At 38.8% G+C, this 21,327-nt stretch overlaps 3 protein-coding genes across 3 annotated transcripts; 2 read left to right on the plus strand and 1 right to left on the minus strand.

Annotated features, from left to right (window-relative positions):
- Positions 1-998: 998 nt before the first annotated feature.
- On the plus strand, positions 999-3,986 carry pym1 (PYM homolog 1, exon junction complex associated factor). Its single transcript, XM_080899124.1, has 3 exons — positions 999-1,259; positions 2,878-2,971; positions 3,092-3,986. Exons 1-3 carry the CDS (start codon positions 1,229-1,231, stop codon positions 3,600-3,602), a joined length of 636 nt encoding a protein of 211 aa, XP_080755250.1. The 5' UTR covers positions 999-1,228; the 3' UTR covers positions 3,603-3,986.
- Positions 3,987-8,093: 4,107 nt separating this feature from the next.
- Positions 8,094-10,601, plus strand: LOC308406718 (matrix metalloproteinase-19-like; the record flags this gene model as incomplete). Its single annotated transcript, XM_080897899.1, has 9 exons — positions 8,094-8,210; positions 8,646-8,734; positions 8,822-8,952; positions 9,031-9,243; positions 9,333-9,578; positions 9,663-9,764; positions 9,885-10,049; positions 10,163-10,290; positions 10,362-10,601. The coding sequence occupies 9 exons, from the start codon at positions 8,094-8,096 to the stop codon at positions 10,599-10,601; spliced, it is 1,431 nt and encodes a 476-aa protein (XP_080754025.1).
- A 2,463-nt stretch (positions 10,602-13,064) lies between these two features.
- On the minus strand, positions 13,065-20,189 carry LOC308407299 (transmembrane protein 198-like). The gene is made up of 5 exons (XM_080898869.1): positions 20,004-20,189; positions 18,435-18,746; positions 15,816-16,391; positions 15,581-15,708; positions 13,065-13,932 (listed from the first exon to the last, which is right to left on the minus strand). The coding sequence occupies exons 2-5, from the start codon at positions 18,586-18,588 to the stop codon at positions 13,783-13,785; spliced, it is 1,008 nt and encodes a 335-aa protein (XP_080754995.1). The 5' UTR covers positions 18,589-18,746; positions 20,004-20,189; the 3' UTR covers positions 13,065-13,782.
- Positions 20,190-21,327: the final 1,138 nt, after the last annotated feature.

The raw sequence follows: 21,327 nt of genomic DNA on the forward strand, positions 1-21,327 counted from the left end.
AGCAATTCATTGTTACCTGAGCTAATAAATTCCAATTGTGTCTGGCTCTCTAACAGTTACAGAATAATACATAGTGAAATGGTATTTGTGCTGAAAATGAATATTTTTATACTTTGCATGAAAATAACTCAGAACTATTGCAAATTACTTTTCTTTTAATCAACGAAGTGAACAATTGACTAATTTATGGCAGCTCTGCCATACAAATGTTTAATAATCTATCAATGTAATATCAATCTGTTATCGTTTAACAGCTTTTCAAAATGAGTTATTCTTTTGGTTTAAAAAAGATTAAGTGTACAAGATCGGGCAACAAAAAAACAGCACGAGTACATACTGGAAAGTATAATCTGGATCTTTGTTAGTTCAATAGAGAGAAAATAGAGAAGGTTTTTTTTTTAATCAAATTGATATTGACAGCAATTTCTTCCCCTCTGCTGTTGGACACATGAACAATAACCATATGACTGTTCCCACCACTAACACATGACCCTACGCTGTGTCACTGCATCATTCCATGTTTGGCACTGATCACCACCTGCACTCATGTATATATCTTTCTACGTAGCACTCTTAATTCTTATTCTCATGTATATATCTCATGTATAGCTCATGCACATATCTTTCTACGTAGCACTTTTAATTCTTATCCCTACTTTTATTTTTTCATGTCTATTTAAGTGCTATTTATTACACTATGTTTGCACTGAAGCACCGCAGCAATTTCCTAATGTTGTAAACCTGCTCAACATTTGGCAATAAACCCCTTTCTGATTCTGATTCTGATTAGATTTATCTCCAAAGGACAGACTTCCAAAAAATACAGAAAGAAGAAAAAAATAGCATTTGGAATAGAAAGAAGGGAGGTTTTTAAGAACTAACAAATTTAACACGACTTTTCTTTTTGTATTTTTTTATTAACGTGAGAACAATACGCATACTGTCCAAACCTGGCAACCCAGAATCCACGTCGTCATTTCCGAAGTCGAAGAATAGGGTACGCTCGTTGTGTTACCTTGCACCGCCCGCCAGCCTCTTTAACAGCCATACACATGTGCTGTCATGATCGGGCACACATCGAGCGGCGAAATAACTTTAAAGCAGATGTTTAAAAAGCTGTAAGTGTGGTGCTGTGAGTGAGCGAGGTAAAGGAGGGGACCTTTGGGTACACCATTACCGATAGATAGTAATCCAGAGCGAGGGGAGCGGAGTAGCTCACTACACCAAAATGGCAACCCCCTATGTGACAGATGAATCTGGTAAGGCTGATGCATGTGCCAGACCTTTGTCTCAAAGAAAATGTATCTTACATTTTAAATCTTACAGCTACAGGGGAGAGATAGCCCGTCTTTCGCCTTTGCAGCATTCATCGTTTATAGTTCCCCGACACCGCCAACTGAAGGTTTTCTATGTTGCAGCTAGCTAATGCTAGTAACTAAAAATGGCTAAGTCTTCCGTAAAGCTAGTTAGCGTGTTGCTAAACACTCCAGGCGCACTTTTTAGTTATTAGAGTTAAATCACCGTTTAACATAACGCTTATAGGTGTCAGACACACATTTCCATGGTGCTTAGGAAAACATCTGGATATTTGACTTTAAATTCCGTGTAGAGGGATAATCTGTTAGTGGCCGCAACAGCTAGAGCTAACGCTGCTGATGCCGTGAATTAAGCTGATGTTGTCTTAGACTGTCACTGTATTAAGTCCGTTTAGAGGCTGTAATTTAATCCAAAGAACATCTGTAGTAAATAAAAAACATTTTTTGACTGTACAATTGTTAAAAATAACGGAGAGTTGTGAATTAATAAAAGCAGATAAATTTGATTTGTTATTCACTTATTTTCCAAACAAGCACAGTGACATCTAGTGGTGTGTAAACCTTATAACAGTCCTTAAACAAGTTTTACCTCTGTGTGCAATAAACTAAATATGTCCCTGCATTTAAAGAAAACTCTAGCACTGTTGTTGAGATGATCTGCAGTAAAGCCACTTTCACACTTGCTCACTGTAATGATTCTGCATGTGTTGTGTTTTGGTGTGAAGTTTCTGTGACTGTGGGGTCGTTCGATTGATATGTGTACAACTTTTTAAGTGGTTCACAATGTGACATGAAGAATGTATTCTATGCACATACTTGTAAACTAAGTTGACTGGTTAATGTTCTTTTCTTTATTTTCAGCTACATCAAGTTGTTGTCTTGGATGCACATATTAAACACATTAAAGGGAATGTATATTGCTATAAGTCACCTGTTTATTTTTTTACTAGGCTTCATGGTTCACTGCTTAGACCTTGGCTTTGTTTGTGGTATTAGTGCCTTTTGAAACATTTTTTCCATGCACTCAAAAATATAATGACTTGCAGTGTGCTTATTTGTATTAAGCTGTCCAAAGTTTGGTATGTAACTTTGAACTGAACCGAACAATGCAAACCAATTTAGAGTCCACAAATTGGGGAAAAAGTAAATGCAGCTGAAAATGTCTTTATTTTCCTCTCTTAGCATAAGGATTTGTTAGAGACCTTTAAAGTTAGAGTTAGCTCCTTGGTTTATGGTGGACTTTTGAGATTTGCTAAAATAATCTTGCAAAGTAGGAACATGTTAGTATCACATTTTATGGGTTTTAAAATGCCTAAAATGTATGGAAATCCATAAAAAGCACTGTATTAACGTAAGATTCACAGTTAATACATGTAGTTGGTCGGGGCCTTGGGGCTGCAGGAATCTCACACTGTCCAAGTCTTTCTTTTAAATCATCAGTGTTGCCTTTCTGGGAAAACATGGAAAATATCCAGTGAGAATAGAAGCAGTAGACATTTTCAGGTCACTCCTGCACAAAGGTGTATGTCATCTCTAAAATGCTTTGCCTGTTTCGCTTCAGGGAAATACATTGCTGCTACTCAGCGACCTGATGGAACCTGGAGGAAGCCGAGGCGAGTGAAGGACGGTTATGTGCCCCAGGAAGAAGTCCCTGTGTAAGCGCCCTTCTTCTTTCCCTACAGTGTACACACTTTCTTTTTGTGCATTTGTAGGGCTGCATCGTTAATAAAAATTACTCATATACTATTATTTAAATTGCATTTCTCTTGCTTTAGGTATGAAAACAAGTATGTCAAGTTTTTTAAGAGTAAACCAGATCTGCCCCCTGGTTTGAACCCAACTGATGCAGCACAACCAACACAACAGCAGCAGCAGAAGATCCCCGGGTGTGGGGACAGTGACACAGCTGGTCTCTCAAAGTCTGCCAAACGCAACATGAAACGTAAGGAAAAACGAAAACAGCAGCAGCAGCAGGGCCAGGATGGAGATGCGGACGTGGAGTCGGTGAGCAACGCTGTCGAGAATGTGTCCATTTCAGAGAGCGACAAGTCTTCAAACAAGACGGCGGCGCCTGTTTCTGCGGCTTCTTCCATTGACTCTTCAGCAGCGGCGGCTGAAAAGGCTAAGAAGATCAAAAACGTAAAAAAGAAGCTGCGACAGGTTGAGGAGTTGCAGCAGAAAGTGGACTCAGGGGAAATAAAACAGCCAACAAAGGATCAGTTGGAGAAGCTGGGTCGGGCAAAGGCCTTACAAGAGGAATTAGAGCAGCTGGAGCAGGATTCCTGAAGCAATAAAAGACAGCAGAAGAGTTGGATGAACTCAACGTACAAACTACACACAAGAAGGGACCCTTGCAGCTTTTGTGATCATAGATTCCATTAAACATATTGTACCTATTTGATATTTGTTATGAACTTGGGAAGTGAACACAGCCCCAGCACCGTCTGCATAGCAGGTGTCGCATCTTAACCACGGACAAGGTTGTTTTATAGATTCTGATAAATAACATTGTGATTCCTCATATACTTGTACAGGAGAGGTTCTTCATCCATAAATATGTTTAAACGGATAATTGTGAATTGTTTTGTGCGTGTCTGTCCTCTCCGTTTTGTACTTTTCATCACATCACGAGGACTCATTTACAGAAAAAAATAAACATGGAAAAAATAATTTTTTTGTCAAAGAAAATCTGGTTTGTTAACCTTTCTGTTTTGGAAATTAACATTCTTGTCAATGGTTGGATGCCCTCTTGTAGTCTCACTAATGTTGAGTCTTCACAGTCACTACTTTTATTAAAATACAAGCTGTGTAAAGTGCTTTTGTGTTTTTAAAGTGGAATATGTTTTAAAAAGCATTTACTTGCTCAGAAAATAAGACTAGGGGTGATGATCTATATTTTTGTTTTTATCTATAAATTACATTTAGAAGTCGGCCATCTTGATACAACTTTTGTTTTTTCAATAGTAAGAGGGCCATGTGACACATCAAACTTATTGGTAATGTCACAAGAAAAACAATGGTGCTCGTGGTTTCAACGTAACTTTATTCTTTCATGAGTTATTTACAAGTTTCTCTTTGTTCACAGCCATTGACATGTCGAAGAGGTTAACACGTGAGGAGCGGATCGAAATTGTGTTGATATCTGGTGAACGCAGTAACCGGGTCATTGCAACAGATTTCAATGCAAGACACCCTACGAGACCACCCATCTCCCATACTACAGTTAGCAAACTGCTTGCTAAGTTTCATGAAACTGGTTCAGTGTTGGATTTGCCAAAATGTGGAAGCAAGAAAACTGTCACTAATGAAGAAACATCAGTGGCTGTCCTAGCTTCATTCAGCAAGAGCCCACAGCGTAGCACTCGCCGCATGTCACTGGAGAGTGGCATTAGTCGAACATCCCTTCTGTGGATATTAGCTACTCACAAATGGCAACCTTACAACTCCAGCTACTGCAGCATCTCAACGAGGATGACCCAGATCGGCCCCAGAATTTGCAGAATGGGCAAAACAAAAACTGGAACAGGACCCTCAGTTCAGGCAGAAGATTTTGTTCAGTGATGAGGCAAACTTTTATGTGAATGGTGAAGTTGACAAACAAAGTCACCGCTATCGGTCTGACACTAACCCACATTGGATGGATCCCTCCAAGACTGTTGGAACAACAAAAGTGATGGTTTGGTGTGGTATATGGGGTACAACGATAGTGGGTCCATTCTTCATCAATGGAAACCTCAAGGCCACTGGATATTGAGTTTTTCCAGCAAGATGGTGCACCACCACATTATGGGTGCCAGGTCCGAGCATTCCTAGATGAACAGTTTCCTGGAAAGTGGATTGGTCGTCGTGGGCCAGTTGAATGTCTCCTGACCACCTTAGACTTTTATCTTTGGGGTCATCTGAAGGCAATTGTCTATGGTGTGAAGATACGAGATGTGCAGCACCTGAAACTACGGATACTGGATGCCTGTGTTGGCATTTCTCCTGCGGTGTTGTTATCAGTGTGTGAAGAGTTGGAGAAGAGGGTTGCATTGACAATCCAACACAATGGGCAGCACATTGAAGACATTTTATAAGTGGTCAGAAACTTGTAAATAACTCATGAAAAAATAAAGTTACGTTGAAACCGAGCACACCATTGTTTTTCTTGTGACATTACCAATAAGTTTGATGTGTCACATGGCCCTCTTCCTATTGAAAAAACAAAAATGTATCCAAAGAGCTCCATTGCTGTTCCAGCACTTTACAAACAGACTCATGAGCCATGTCTTTGACATGTTCCTCTACTCCTTGTATGCCTTTGTGCAGCTTTGCTACCATTACACTAAGTGCATAGATGATATGCCATAGTGAGCCTTGACGGGAGCAGCTGAAACAAATACACTGATTAATCCTTTTGAGTAACATTTGCTTTAATATGAAAAAAAAAACCATTAAAAAATACAGAGGGTAGGAAGCACATTGAGTGATCTAGAGAGCCACCAGGAACACCAGGACAGAGACACTTAATGCTGGACAGGCCAGACAAATTTGGACTACCCCTTTCATGCAAAGGGTTTGGCATAGGGTCAAAACTAACAAAAAAAAAGTGTGCTGTTGTAGAATTGTTGATAGCCTATATTTGAGGGATGAGTGGTCCTGATGAGGATGTTATATTAATGATTTTTCTGGCTCAAAATGGACCGCTGGGATGTAACATAAAGTAAGAATGAGTCATCCACATGTAGTCAAGGCAAAGGGGTCTGTATTAACTTAAGTCGATATATTCTTCTGTTATGTTTAGTCATTTGATAAAAATGTACCTAAAGCTTAAATAAATTAAACCCCACTTATAAAAACTTCAAAGTCATCGTTCTGACGATTGTCCAGTATTTGATATAAGCAGGAAAGTCCCTATATAGGCTATCTTTATTATTAATATGTTTGAATGTCTATACTGGTAGCTGTTTTCCAGTCTGAAACCTGGGCAGGCTCACAGGGATTACCTGTACAGTTGTGGCCAAATGTTCATATGACATGAATGCCATAGTAATTTGGGGCTTTTAAAGATTTCTTTAACCCGTTCTTTTTCCAGGTTGGAATGATCGTACAGCATACAATTAGGTGTGCAAGTTTGGATTTATTTTGGGTTTTCTTTAATCCACACAGGGTACACAAGTATACAACATACAGGCTCAGATATTTACATAAAACTTGCTCTAGTAATTGACTAAATGTCCCTTAGCAAGTTGCACCTCAACCAAATGCTTTTGGTAGCCATCAACAAACTTTGGTATAATTCTGGCTGATATTTGACTAATCTTATTGGCAGAGTTGACAGAGTTCTTTTAAATTGGTTGGCTTCCTGACACAGACTTGGCTTTTTTCAAAGTCCACAAATTTTCAGTAAGATTGAGATCAGGGCTTTGCGAAGGCCATTTCAGAAGCTTAATGTTTGCCTGCTTTATCCATTCCAAGTCATTGCGGCCAGATGGGTCCAGATGTGTGATTGGAGGTTTGAGCCTTGGTGGTTCCTGTGTTGTTCATGAATATCCTAATGAGTGTCCTCTCATCTGACGGTGACAGTTTGGATGTATACTTTTGACCCCACTTGGATTAAAGAAAAGGTGTATGCTGCACAATCATCCACCCTGGAAAAAGCAGTTCAAACAAATCAGTAAAAACCCCAAATTGCCCTGACATTCATGCCCATGATGCGTGTATGTAAGCTATTAACCACACAATAACACTGATCTCATTTTTTAAACTTTGTGTTTAATAGAGGCATCCACCATCTTGATGGTGCATACAAGAAAATCATGATAGATCCACTTTAATATGTTTGCTTTCCTCCATTAGAATTAGTCAATCAATGACAAAGCTTATGCCTTAAAGAGCCAGAGAGGCTAGATAAAAATTCTCTTTCTTGGTGAGGAATCAGGGATGGTCTCACCAGGAGATGTAAATGTTTTAAACCCCAGGAGTTTTGCCGTCTCGGTTTTTATGAGCCTTTATTCCACAATGAAACAGCAGAGGAGGAGGCGTACTCTGTCTCAGACACGATTTGTAGCAATGGTTACACGGGGGTGTCATTGTTTTTGCTTGAATGGGCTCCTACTTTGAGAACAATATAATTAGCTGTTGTCTCATTGAGGATGTGTGGTTTGTTGTTGTTTTTTATACGGCAACCACAGGATAAAGAACGCTCAGATATTGTGGAATAAAGTGCAGATTTCACAAACATGAATCACATGTGAGCAACTCGGTAGCATTTCTGTTACATCTACCACAGACATCCGTTATAAAGTAATACAGCTTAATTAAAAATCAAGAAAGTGCTTGTCTTCCACCACAATGACATAACTGGTCGCAAGACGGCACCTTTATTAGGTAGTGGGCAGCTCATCCACATTCTAAAAAAAGTTCATTCTTAATTTATTTGCTTCCTTTGACGTAAACAACATTACTCTGAAGTTATTCTTACACCCTTCAAGACAAATGGCTCTAAATGATGGTGTCAGAAGGCGTGATCAGGTGGTTAACATCTGAAATATGTGTTGGTGTTTTGCAGTCGACACATCACATTCCTTGTAAATATTTATTATGTGGTTTCGAGGCAGGTCCTGAACAGACACTTGACAGTATAAATACTAAGACACCAACTTTGACACAGTTATAGAAGAACGAACACAGAGAAGATGGATAAAATGATGTTTGGAAAGACACACAGCTTATTTATCAGTTGAAAAGATCAACTTGCCGCATTGGATTCAAAGTTGTTGTTTTTTCTATCTAGTAATGGAAAAAGACCCAAACTGGAAAATGGAATACAGACTGGAGTTAATGGTGCTTCTTGTTTTGTTGATAACAGCTTCATCTATCGCCCTGAGCAGAAAAGATACCACAGAAGCCATGGTAAGAAAATACAAAACAAGCTGGATCTGCTGGAATATAATCTAAAATATTAATGTAAAAATCACAGTCTCCGAGTCTAGAATTTGCATACAATTCACTGAGAATTAAAATAGAAATACTTGGAGCATGCACTGCTGTCCAGTTTTAACATTACTTCCACAGAGATCAGCAGAAACTGGATTTTTAATTGTCTTAAGCTCACCAATGTCACTGTAAGGCCAGATCTCTATATAATTGGCACAAATGGAAGTAATTCCTCAGCTGGTAATGGAGCATCTATATTCAGTCAACCTCACCTCACCCATGCTGAGATTATTTAGTTTCAGTGACCAAAAATAGTCAAGTAACATGTCAAAAAAGAAAGAACAATTGTTTTAATCTGTTTAGTAGAGATCAATAATTTAATATCCCTCACACTGTCTGCCATTCTTTTAGGTTTACTTAAAGAAGTATGGCTACCTGCACATCCCACTGGACAGTAAAGTTCAAGATTATTCACATGAGCAAATGGCGGAAGCTTTAAGGTTAACCATCTTATCAGTTTACATTGTCCTCATTTACTATTTAGACTTCATTTCAATTGAAAGTTCAAACTTTTTTTTTAATGTCAGAATGTTTCAGAAAGTGACCAACCTGCAGGTATCAGGAAAACTGGATTTAGCCACGCTGGCAATGATGAATAAACCTCGATGTGGCCTCGAGGATTCTTTCGATAACAAATCTCTCAAATATCGAGTCCTGGGTAGGTAACGGTATACATATTGGATTTTTAATGTGTAGTTTATGTGCATATAAAGGATTTTGAATTATAATTTCACAGGTTACTGGCGTAAGAAAATGCTGACGTACCGCATTTACAATTACACTCCTGATCTGGGTCAGGGAAAGACTCGCATGGCCATCCAGAATGCTTTTAAGTACTGGAGTGATGTGTCACCTTTAAGGTTCAGAGAGTTGGATCAAGGAAGAGCAGACATCAAAATCTCATTTCACAGAAAAGACAAGACGTGTCCAGTACCCTTTGATGGCCGAGGTAGGACCAGCATATGAACAAAGAAACTCCAAAGTTTTGTGATCTGAGTGACTTCTGGTATTTAATTAGAATCCTTGCTTCATCTTTAGGCCGTGTTTTAGCGCATGCTGATGCCCCCGAGTCTGGCATTGTGCACTTCGATGAGGATGAACTGTGGACAGAAGGGAAGAGTTCTGGCTCCAACCTGAGGATTGTAGCAGCTCATGAAATTGGCCACGCTCTAGGCCTGGGCCACTCACAGTACTACAATGCACTGATGGGACCTGTTTACAATGGATACCGCTCTGACTTCAAGCTTCATCCAGATGACATACAAGGGATCCAAGCTTTATACGGTATTGCCAAAATGTTATTACAGCACCATATGAATATATCTTTGAAGTACTATTTATGCAACCTGCAATGCTATCCCTTTTCAGGAAAGCCAGAGAAGATTCCTGAATCCAGAAATCCAGGACAGTCAAGGCCAGGAGGAGTTATTCCAAATCCATGCAAGGCCACTGTGGATGCAGTTATGTTGGGTACAGAGACTCTGATGCTCTAATACAAATTCCTTTATATATGCTTTGCTCTGTATTTTGTTTAACAAAACAGGAAGATGCTTCTAAAGATATTTTTTCTCCTACATTTTGCCCCTGCAGGTCCTTTGCGTAAGACATACTTTTTCAGTGGGCAGTATGTGTGGACAGTGTCCAACTCTGACTACAACACTCCCATCCAGATTTCCGCACTGTGGAAGGAGCTGCCAGGAAGTCTCAGTGCAGCTGTTCACTCTCCGCGAACTGGCAAATCCTACTTTCTGAAAGGTTTATTCAGTAGTTTTATCAGCAGCGTTCAGAATGTTTAATTCCAGCTGTGTGTTCTGTTTGGTGTGTTTTCTGAATTCAAGTGTCTTTCCTCTGCAAACATCCTTTCACAGGAGACAAATTATGGAGATACACAGGCTTCAAACTTGACCAGGGCTTCCCCAAACGTTTGTCCAACATCCCTGCAAATATTGACTCTGCTTTTTACTTCAATAAGAACCAGAAGATTATCTTTTTCAAAGTAAGATGATTTTCAGTCTTTTTGTTGTTTTTGATATCTGAACTCAGTCAATAATTTGCTCTTTATTTCAGGGCTCTGGATACTGGCAATGGGATGAAATTGCTCCGACGGATTTCAAATCATACCCTAAACCAGTTGGACAACTCTTCAAAGGGATGCCCAGCAACACTGATGCTGCACTAACGTGGACTAATGGTTATGTATACATATTTAAAGGCACCGAGTATTGGCGTGTAAACCAAAACTACCAAGCAGTGGAGAAGACCTACCCTCTCAACACTGCCTTGCGCTGGATGCAGTGTGACGACTGAGCCACCAGAGGCCACTGGGGACTCAACATTAGCCTTATCTGCACAATGACTTGATTTAATAACAGTGAAACAAGCTCACAGTATGGGTATTGGTTATGTGGGTGTGTGCAATGATATTTGCTTCTCAGTCCTGTCATGTTGAGCAAAAAAGGAATACTAAAGCTTCCACTTACCTAATTAAACTAACAAATAAACTAGTAACTAGTTAAAATAGTTATCTTTAATTATACATACTTCTGCTTCTCTTCCACTTTAACATTAAATAAACAGACCAATCAACCAGGATAACAGAGGAGAGGACATTAATCACAGAACACGTGAGGAATACTTCTCTGTAGCCTTCCCCCGGTTGCATTTTATTGGTGTATGTGTACATTATGTCAGTATATTATATGAGTTATATCAAATGTTGTTAGGGTGCCCTTTTTAACGTCTGGCCACAAATGCCAGATAAAGGAGTCTTGGTAAAATCTAAACGAATCAAATAAAACCAAAACAGATTTTTGTGAAGCTCACGCTGCTCTTAACAAAGCAGGAGTCTTAAGAAGTCAGAGCAGGTGGAAAACACCTGTGTAGTTGTGCATGCAGTGTCTTTGAAGGATAAGGTCACTTTACATGATAAGAAAGTCAACTTCAGACACGTGAACAAGATCAGCAGGCGGTTTTCACCACATGGAGATCTTCCAAATACCTAACTTCTGTGTTCACTTTTATTTAGGCACCAGTTTATTATAATTAATTAAAATGAAACTAAAAACTACAACTCGATGTGAACAATTGAAATAACTGAAATAAAAATCAGACTTTGAATAGGCTGATTGAAAATTATATTGTGCATTCAGAAAACTAAGAATTAATTTTGCTGCCGTGTGGTTCTATTGGAAACATCAGAAGACTTTGTTGTATGTGTTTTTCCGTGACCGTAATTTTTCGATTACACTGTTGTGTTCTAATATCTATTCTGGACTTCTTAGCACTTGCCCTTAACAAATACCACCCACATAAAAAAAAAAGACTGTATTAAAACTGGACATCGTCAGACCATAAAAAGCTCAATTGTGAAATGTGCAAACCAGCGGAAACTAGCTGAAGCTACACTGAAATGAAAACTTTAATTCAAAATGAAATGAAAATTAGAAGGAACAAAAAAATTGAAACTGTATTTACTCAGACAGAAGACAACGGCTCAAAAATGTGAAAAATGTCATTTCCACTTTCTTTTAAAATGTCTGAGAAGTTTTTTGCTACGATAAACATCATTCTGTACAAAAATGTCCATAATATCATTATGCATGTACAAGGACAATAAAGGGCTATTCTATTCTATTCTAAATCCTTGCACGTAAAGTGCAAAGTTAACATAGCTGAACAGTAGCGACATTAACTGAAAAAACAAAGGGTGGGAAAAAAGTGGAATTAACATTTAAACAAGTGTGAATAAAGGGAAGGTTAAGAACAAAACTGACATATTCATACATTAAAATTAAATTATAATTAAAACAATGTTCCAGAAATCTTGGACCCATTTTCATAGTGTTCATAGACTTCTTGTTTTCTTCTTTTCTGCTAACCTGAACCCCACAACCATAAAACTGTATAGAACAAAGTGCATTGACCAAGTGGCAACATCCAGAAGGGACTGCAAATCGAAGTCAACACTGCAGTTCCTCAAGTGACCACTTGAGGCTGGCTCCGTAAAGTGAGTCTGTACTCAGAGACTCCAGTGTTAAAAGGCCAAAGTTTAGCTATGGCATATTTACAGTCTAGTACAAAAATGGCTTTGTTCTCTATAATTAAATCCCTCATAATAATTACAGGTTTTTTGAACTGTTTAAACTTTCAAGGCTGGTAGCTGTCTATTATCAACTCTGAAAAACTTCTCAAATCTGTTTGTATCTTTTGGAGCATTTTTAATACATTTATATACCAAATCACATGGCTCGCTTAGCACTAATTATAAGGTATCTGTGTCTGCATGATGCATCCATGCAGTTTACGGATCAAGCTAATGGTAATATTAGTAGATAACTCAGCCCATTTGTCCAAATTTGGTCACTTCTGATTCCAAAACATGCAACATGCTAAAGAAATGCTGAAGTAAAAGCTTTAAAACTGGATTTAACATTTAGACACAAGAGGTTCTTGTTTGTGAAAGGTCAGAGAATGTAAACATGAATGACATCTCGCTCTGTAATGCTGGCCAGCTGCATTCTTCTTTTATAGCAGTGACAAAATGGTGTACAGAAAACAGCTGTACAATTACTCCAAGAAGGCGTGTGGATTTTTTTGTGACCTAGTCATGATTTTTTGGAGGAGATACAGTTTCTGAGTCAAATGTATTTGTGACCTACAAATAGGAGAATTTTGATCTAGCCTCTCCAGAACAGATATCTTCAAAGAAGGACAACACACCAGAGGAGTATAGATGGATTAATAACAGTACAGAGCAGAGGAAAAGCATGTTTTATTTAATCTCTTAAAAATAAGGATGTAACCTTCAAAGATGAAATAACACATCATCTGGTTTTCAAATTCAAACTTGAACTCATAAACAACTAAACACACTCTTCACAGTTTTAATACCATCAGTGTTTTCGATGCTGCTGACATTCTTATCTTTGGTATGATTGCATAAACATCACGTTGCTGATTTAATGACTCTTAACATAAGACAATACCCAAAACAGCTGACTGTGAAGCTGTCTGATCAACATTTTATTGGTCTACCGTTCAGAATTATATGTTTTATGTATATCCTTGGTTTCATTGCATGTGCTGGCACACATTTATCTTTTGTAGCTGTAATGATTACATTTCAGTGCAATCTAGATGTGTTACTGATCTATGTATGTACACAGTGACATAAGCAGAGTGTTTAAGATTGTAATGATATTGCATGAAACAAAAGAACTCATCTGAGAGTTAAACTGCTCAAAGGATTTAGTAGTCATGGGCCTGATGCTGTGTTGAGGTTGCATTAATTTGTCTTGTCATCATTCAGGGGATGATCTCCAAGTACCTCATATCAGTCTGAGCATGCTGATTGTTATCTGATGAAGCCAGTAATAAGGATTCAAACCACAAGTTGAAACTGTGGAAAGGTGTTTGTGATGGTCAAAAATTCAAATGATTAATTATTCCTCAGACATATGTAACCTATAGTTGCTTGAAGCCATGTTAATCAAACTGTGAAGACTGGAGAGGAAGTGGTCAGAGGCACCATGGAGCCTGTTTCAAAGTCAAAGTCAATTAGAGTGTGTGTGATAGTGCTGACGGTGCTTTTAGAGGAGCCGGTTCCCATCTGACGCTCCTGAAGGCTCTGAAGATAACTCTGCAAGGCAAACAAAAGGAGGATGCACTGTTGTTAAACTGGCCATTTACCATGGAGACAAATTATACACAGTGAGAACCTAGAACACTCTGGTGCTCCACAAAGCTGCAGTGGGCCTTGTTTACCAGTTCATGTATGAAAAGTGTGCTAATACTAATGTATACTTGTGTCATGTCAATTTTATTTATCTAGCATATTTTGAAAGAGACAGAAGATAACCCAAATCATTTCCAGGCAAACGTATTTACATTCAAGGTCTCCAGCAACCCAATTTCAAAACCCAAAACTACCTAAAAACTTAAATTAAAATACGATAAATAAAACAGCAACAGAGCAACATAAACAATTGTATACTTAAAAAAAAAGAATTCAAAAACAAGAATAAATGATAAATAAAATCCATCCATCCATCCATTTCCACTGCTTATCCCTGGTTGGGTCGTGGGGGTAGCAGAGAAGCCCAGACCTCTCTTACCCTAACCACCTCCTGAAAGGAGGCCATCATCTGATGAAGCCAAAAGAACCACATCATCTTCAAAAAGCAGAGATGAGATCATTAAACCACCAAAGTGGGAGCCTTCTGTCACTTGCCTAGAAATTCTGTCCATAAAAAGAAGTGCCCACCACAGCATATCCCGAGGGATGAAGTCGATTGCCTTCACAAAACAAATGTAAACTGATTGGGCAAACTCCTGCTCACTCTTGAATATTCTTGAGAGGACAAAGAGCTAATCGGGAATTCACGGCCAGGACTAAAACTGCATTGCCCCTCCTGGATCCAAGACACAACTTATGGGTGGACTATCCTCTCCAGCACCCTGGCAAAGACCTTTCTGGGGATGCTGAGAAGTGTGATCCCCCATGACGCTGGAGCATGCTCTCCAGTCCCCCTTCTTGAGGAGAGGAACTACCACCCAAGTTTGCCAATTCAGAGACACTGTCTCTACCTTCCAAAGGCATGTTGTGGGTGTCAGTCACACAACATCCAGTGCCTTAAGAAGGAGTGGTTTAACTATCATGGTGACCTCACCTTAGTGATGGCCAAGTTGCCCCCTCATCCATCCATGTCGATGGGATTGATGTGATCCTTGAGGTATTCCTTCCACTGCCTATGTGCTGAGTTGAAGTTTGCAGCTCCCACCTGCACTATGCACCATTTGAGTATAATACTGCTTTCTCCTCTTGAGTTGCCTGACAATTTGCCAGAAGCACTTTGGCAGCCCTTGATTGCCATCCAACACACATTGTGTCTGACCCCTCCTCTGGGTGGTGACACCACAAGAGGGTAGCCCTATATTGTTGCTTCAGGCTATGCAAATTGGGAAATTGCACTGTATATCAGGAAGTTGCAGTAGTAAAGGTGGGAGGCAATAAAGCAAAGGATAACTAAATCCTTTAGGTACATAGCTAAGTTTAATATTTATTAATGACTTAGAGTTGGTAAAAATGCTCTTCACAACATTACTGACTTGATTCTTATAATTCAAGGAAATAGCAATAAAAACATAAAGATTTTTTTACATTTTTGACTTATGTAGATATGGATAAACAACCAAGTGCCTTGGCATCTGTTATTATTATTATCTGGAATGGATAAATAAAATATGAACCAAAAAGCACATCAACCATTTGAATCTCAGCCACTGACCGGTGCCAGGACATCCCCAGCATAGCGTTTCAGGGGTGGAGGCCTCCGTTGGCGGTGATGCTGAGGTCTTCTCCTTGACTCTTTATTTGCATGTTTTTTTGCATATTTCTTCTGTTTTTTATGTGCACCTGGATGCATTAAAAGGGGAGAACAAAAAAACATAAAACATGAATACACAACATCAAATAGGGAGGTTGTGAATACAGCCTTGAGTTAGAGATTGAATTAAACTTACTTCCATTGTGTGACATTCCTTTGGCAGTAAACCACCATTGCACCAGCACTCCGGTGAGACTCAAAACAGGACAGATTCCAGTGACAGCCCAGTCAAACCAGCAGAGTGGTCGTGGAGCAGCTTGAGAAAATATATCATACACTTGATCTGGCAATACAAATGCCCCCACCAGGTAATCTGCACACAGCATGACTGCAGTTGCTCCAAACACAGAAGTGAAGATTATGCTGAATAGTTTCTGCCACTGGAGTGTAAAGACAGCAGCGGCCATGCTGGCAGCTAGAACAACACTGAGAGGCACCCAAACTGGAGTAAGGCTGTGAAATTGTCCAATAACCACCAAGATGGAGAGGGAGAGAAGGCTTCCCAGAAGTAAGCCGCTGATGAGGAGTCCCACAGTTGTCATTAACATGGTCAACAGTCCACACAGCACAGCCACACCAAGGCCAATGCCCGCCTTGGTCTCTGCCTGCAGCTGGGTGCTCAGTGCAGGTTCTTTATGGTACAAGAGGAGCATGGCTGCCGAGCTTAACAGGAAGCCTGAGAAGAACATGACCATCTTGAAGCAGCGGTATCCTGGGGGAGGGTAATAAAAGAAGGTTAGAACCAGCTCCAGTGTTAGTTTTAATACTGATTAATAAGCAGGCAAAGCATAGGCATCACTGGATCAATTAAGGAATATTGGTTTGTATTTGTAGGTTTTAGGTTTAGCTTATGTGCTTAGATCACCTAATATTTTTGTCATGTTTCTTCAGGATTTTGCAGGATGTAATGTGTTAATGTAACTACATTTTATTTGTTAGTAATGCAATAATGTAAAGCACCACACTTCAGTCATTTATTATGTCCCCTTAACTGTTATATTAAAGTTACAGTTATGTAATTGTAAAAAATTGCATTGCAAAGATTCTTTTGTTAACTGTGCCCAAAACACATCAAACAAACATGTTTTTATTCTTCATAAAATCAAATAAACTTTATTAGTCTCAGAGTTGGGAAAGTCACATTCTTACAGCTGCAGTGTGAACAGAAATAAAGTGACGCACTGTAACTTAGCAATAATAATAATATTATTTTAGTTTTATTGTAGTTTTGGTGGGATTTTTAAATGTGCTTTGTTTTAGATGTAGCAGTTGGAGACCCAGCATGTCTGTCTGTTTCCCAGCTTTCCTCCCTCCCATACCCACTCTTTTCTCTCTCTCTCTCCTTTTCTTTTTCTATCTTTCATGTCCTTTCTGCTTCAGCATAATATACACATAGATAATAGCATGAATAATAAAAAATAAAATAAATAAAACAATAAGATTAACAAAAGGAGCCTACAGAGAGCCCATAGTGCTCCTCTTGGGAAAGCAGATGTGTTTGGCACAACAAAGCATTCAGACCATGATTCTGCTTGCTACAAGGACAGGACAGATGTTTAAGAAAACAAAAACAAAAACAATAAAAGAATCTGTAAAAAACAGATTAAAAATGTGTATTATCCAAGGTAGATGAAATATTAGGTCCACTATTTTTTTTTTTTTACCTTATATGAGCCACAACAATAAGAGCTGATTGGATGACTCTGCAGATGCTGATGGTTCACACACTAAAATACCTTTTCATTCACAAATTTGTTCCAGCATTCATCTCCAGCTCCAGGTGGGGAGACTACAGTGATTGCTCTCGTTCCTTTACAGTTTTGTGGCTAATACCACAGGTTACCTTTAGTTATAGTGAGAGACATGTTTACTAGTGTCTATGAATACAAAAGATATTTATTTTGTGATATGGAAAGGCGTATGGTGAAGACAGTTATGGCAATGTTTTAGATTTCTGATGAATTTTTTTGGGTGGATGGTTGTGGATGATAGTAGACAAAGCTCATTGTTTGCAGTGTAATTCTGCTGTACATTTGCCCAATGCTTCACATGACTCATTTGTATTCTGGTGTCCTTTGAGTCTCTGTGGGCAGGCCACTTGCATGTGCATGGCAATCACTAACCACAGAGTTGCATAAGTGAATACAACTATGACAGCACTCTCTTTGTCTGCACCACTAAAACTGCTTTTTTTAAATTCCCCATTATTAATTATTGACAGTTATACATTTCCTCACAGTGCGTTAGTGTTACTGGAAAAACAGACTTTGGCAGCATGTGTGTTTGCGTAATGTCACATGTTTTAGGCTGCAGGTCCTTGTGACACAACACTCTTTATCACACTCAGTTTTTGTGTTGATTGAATTTTTCTCTGCATATTTTCTCAGTAATACCAAATAAATATTGGTTTTAATACTGTAGTATATTTTCTCCCTGTGTAGCTCTACATAAAAACAAATCACTGTCAGTGCTGACAGGAGCAGACTTCAGCTTTAACTTTAGACCATGAGTGTGTAACAGGTAGCACTTCATATATGCTGTCTCTGTCAAATTCAGACACAGGACTACCCATCTGCCTTCTCTAGCTTTGGGCTTATCCACCCTAAACCCCTGGCAGCCTGCAGACACCTGCCACTGAGGCTTTAAGCCATCAGGTGAGCTCTTGAAACATTTAAAAGCGGAGTGGACAGTTAGATGTAAAAAATTTAAGTAGTCTTTCCTTAAATTTGACGTTAATAACATTATGATTACGTACCGGAAAAGCAGTAGATGAGGCCAAATGAAAGGCAAACAGAGCACACAATAGATGGGATGACTTCATACTTCATATTAATCTCAAGTGTACATATGTCCACTTCACTTAAGCCAGCTCCTGGTTTCTCAGTAACATAGAGTGAAGTGAGTGCCATCTTGGAGGGTTATTACTTCTGGTGGTGAGCAGCTGGTGTGGACGTGAATCTGTTTTGCTCATTGAAAGGACAAAACTGGAACGGCCTGCATTTTGTATCCAGGGAAAGAGGAAGCTCCTGAACCAAGAGCATGTACTAAACTGTTTCCTGTTGTGCACCTGCAGAAAGAAAAGACTGTTTATGACTTCTACAGCAAAGACAAACACAGACCCAGTTCTATTTTTTCCTGCACTAACTTGAGATTTATTAAACATCAAGTCTCGTCTATCCCGGAAATTTCTCCAATGAAAACACAACTTCCATTCCATATGAGACATCATAAAGTTTTTAAATGAAGCATCAGTCATATTTGGGTGAATTTATGAGAGGATGTTGCTCTTTCCCATGTCCAATTCCCTGTTCAGGAACCAAAGGAGGAAACTGGGGTTCCCCTTGAGTTTCTCTTTTGTTCAAGAACAGGATACAGATGAGGAAATGACCTTGTGACTTGATGCCATTGTAATACGTATGTATTGTCCTGAACATGTGGTTAAGTATGGTTAAGTTTAGTGCACAAGATAATGAAAAAAAAACAGCTCAACAATAATACAGTATATTCTATATGGTGGAATAGATGTACTCTAGCCTCTAGCATAAGTAAAACTAGCTAAAACAGTACAGAAACAAATGAGTTCTGCATTCAGAAAACCCTTTAAGTACATAGTGATTTAAAAGTTTGCATTCTGGAGAAGGACTGTAGCTTATAATTAACGATGCATCACTTTAATGTTGTGGATAGTTATTATGAATATTCAAAAGAAAAATATTTCCTGATTAATTTGAGTGAAATTGGGGTATACATTTCACTCAAAGATGGAGACATTTATGCAAAGCATAAACCTATTTTCCTCCACTAGAAAAACAGAATAGGATTACTTATCAGCTAAATTAAAACTATTTTGTTAGATATTTTATACACTCATTATTAACTGCATAGATCGTGTTTACACACTCTTCATCTTGGCTTACAGTGCAGCTGTCTAGCTACAGGGTGTATTATTGTAAAGACTTTATAAGCTGTTCAGGCTGATCCTACAGTCAGCAAATGGAATTATAGGGGCTTTAGCAGGTGAGGGATCCTCCTGTCAACTCCTGTGTCCTCTTATATAGATAAAAGCATAAACACATTTTCTAGCAGCTAAATAATCCTTGTAACATTAAAAACATAAAAAAAAATCACAGCTTCAATACAGGAAAAGCCACTAAAATAATTATTTTTCTACTAGTTTGTGAGATTCAGTGACAAAAAAATGTTTTGTTTTCATTGCAGAAACAGTCAGTATGATTATCTATAGAGCTGAACAGAATAACTACAAACAATAAAGAAACCACAGTCTCTTAAATGAAAACATAATTTTAAAAATTCTGTGACCTACCTCAAATGCCACATATCTTCACACTGTAGAAGTAAACTTTCTGCGAAAAACAAAATATCCTCATTAGCTGTTAACCCCAGGGAAGAAGAGAGAGGTCCATAGTTTGTCAAAAGTTTATGTTGTTCTCTCTGAGAGCTGTGTGTGAAATCAATGTCCACCGCAGTAAGTCCCTCATCTGTGCTTGTGAACAGCTGACGCCTGACTCTGAGAGAGAGAGAGACCATCTGCCCCCAGCGTCAATACAAAGCTGCTACCAAGTCCAAGGCCGGACCAGCTGAGAGTTCAACTCTCACTACCCAGGATCCTGCTGGAGCCACAGCACAGTTCAGAGTTTATTTCAGTCAGTGTGACTTTTCATTAAGGTTAAATTCAGTTTGCACCAAAACAATATTGTTTTAGGCTCTGATTTGTGTTTATTCATAGGATCTCCCCACAAAAATGTAATTTAATCCTTTTCATGATGGGTTGCAAACAGTATTCTAAATGTGTGTTTGTGTTTTAACCATGTTAAAGTGGGTGCCTTTAAAGTTTTAGTGCTATATATAATATGAACCTGCATTAAAATTTGTGAAGGTACTTGTGGTCTTAAAGGGATGATGCATACTGACTTAAGTGATCCCTGAGCTTCTCCTCTACTGCCACCATGAGGTTGAAATTTAACAACAACTTTTAGCTATACTTTGTTTTTAGTGCTAATCAGAATCTTAGCATGCTAAACTAAGGTGGTAGCATGTAGGCAACATTATGCCTACAAATCTCAATAAGTCAAGATTTGAAGGAACTGAGCATGAGTTATTGAAATTTAGAGTAATAATGTATTTGGTAATTAGACTGCAATGAAGCCACATAGCATAGTGGAGTCCAACAATGGCAAGGAATAGAAGAGGACCCTCCTGGAGTTTAGACGCTGGTGGTGGCAGAAATGGTCAGGATGACGTGGAGATGTAGATGAGGCAGGAAGTAAAAGTCTGAAAGGCAGAATGACAGGAGAGCATTGAGATTTAAACTATGTGGAACAGAGGCTGACTGGCTCCCAGAACGCAGGTGAGAAAAAGACTGGGCCAGAGTGATGACAACATATATATCTTTGACTGCGTGGGAAAGAGGAAGTAATGCAGAAAAAAGAGCAGCGTGAATGCAGGTAAATGAATGACCAGAGAACTTCCTTATTGAACTTATTGAGCTCATATCTACATCTGGACTGCAATTGCTAAAATTAATGTTTTATCTCAAAGCTGCATGCTACATAGGGGACCTACATGTGCTCGTTGTATTTTGTTCCCTGTTATATTTGTTGCTTTCTTTGTGTTTGTGCCCTCCTTGT

This window comes from Rhamphochromis sp. 'chilingali' (assembly GCF_963969265.1).
Source record: "Rhamphochromis sp. 'chilingali' genome assembly, chromosome: 12".
NCBI classification, from domain to species: domain Eukaryota; kingdom Metazoa; phylum Chordata; class Actinopteri; order Cichliformes; family Cichlidae; genus Rhamphochromis; species Rhamphochromis sp. 'chilingali'.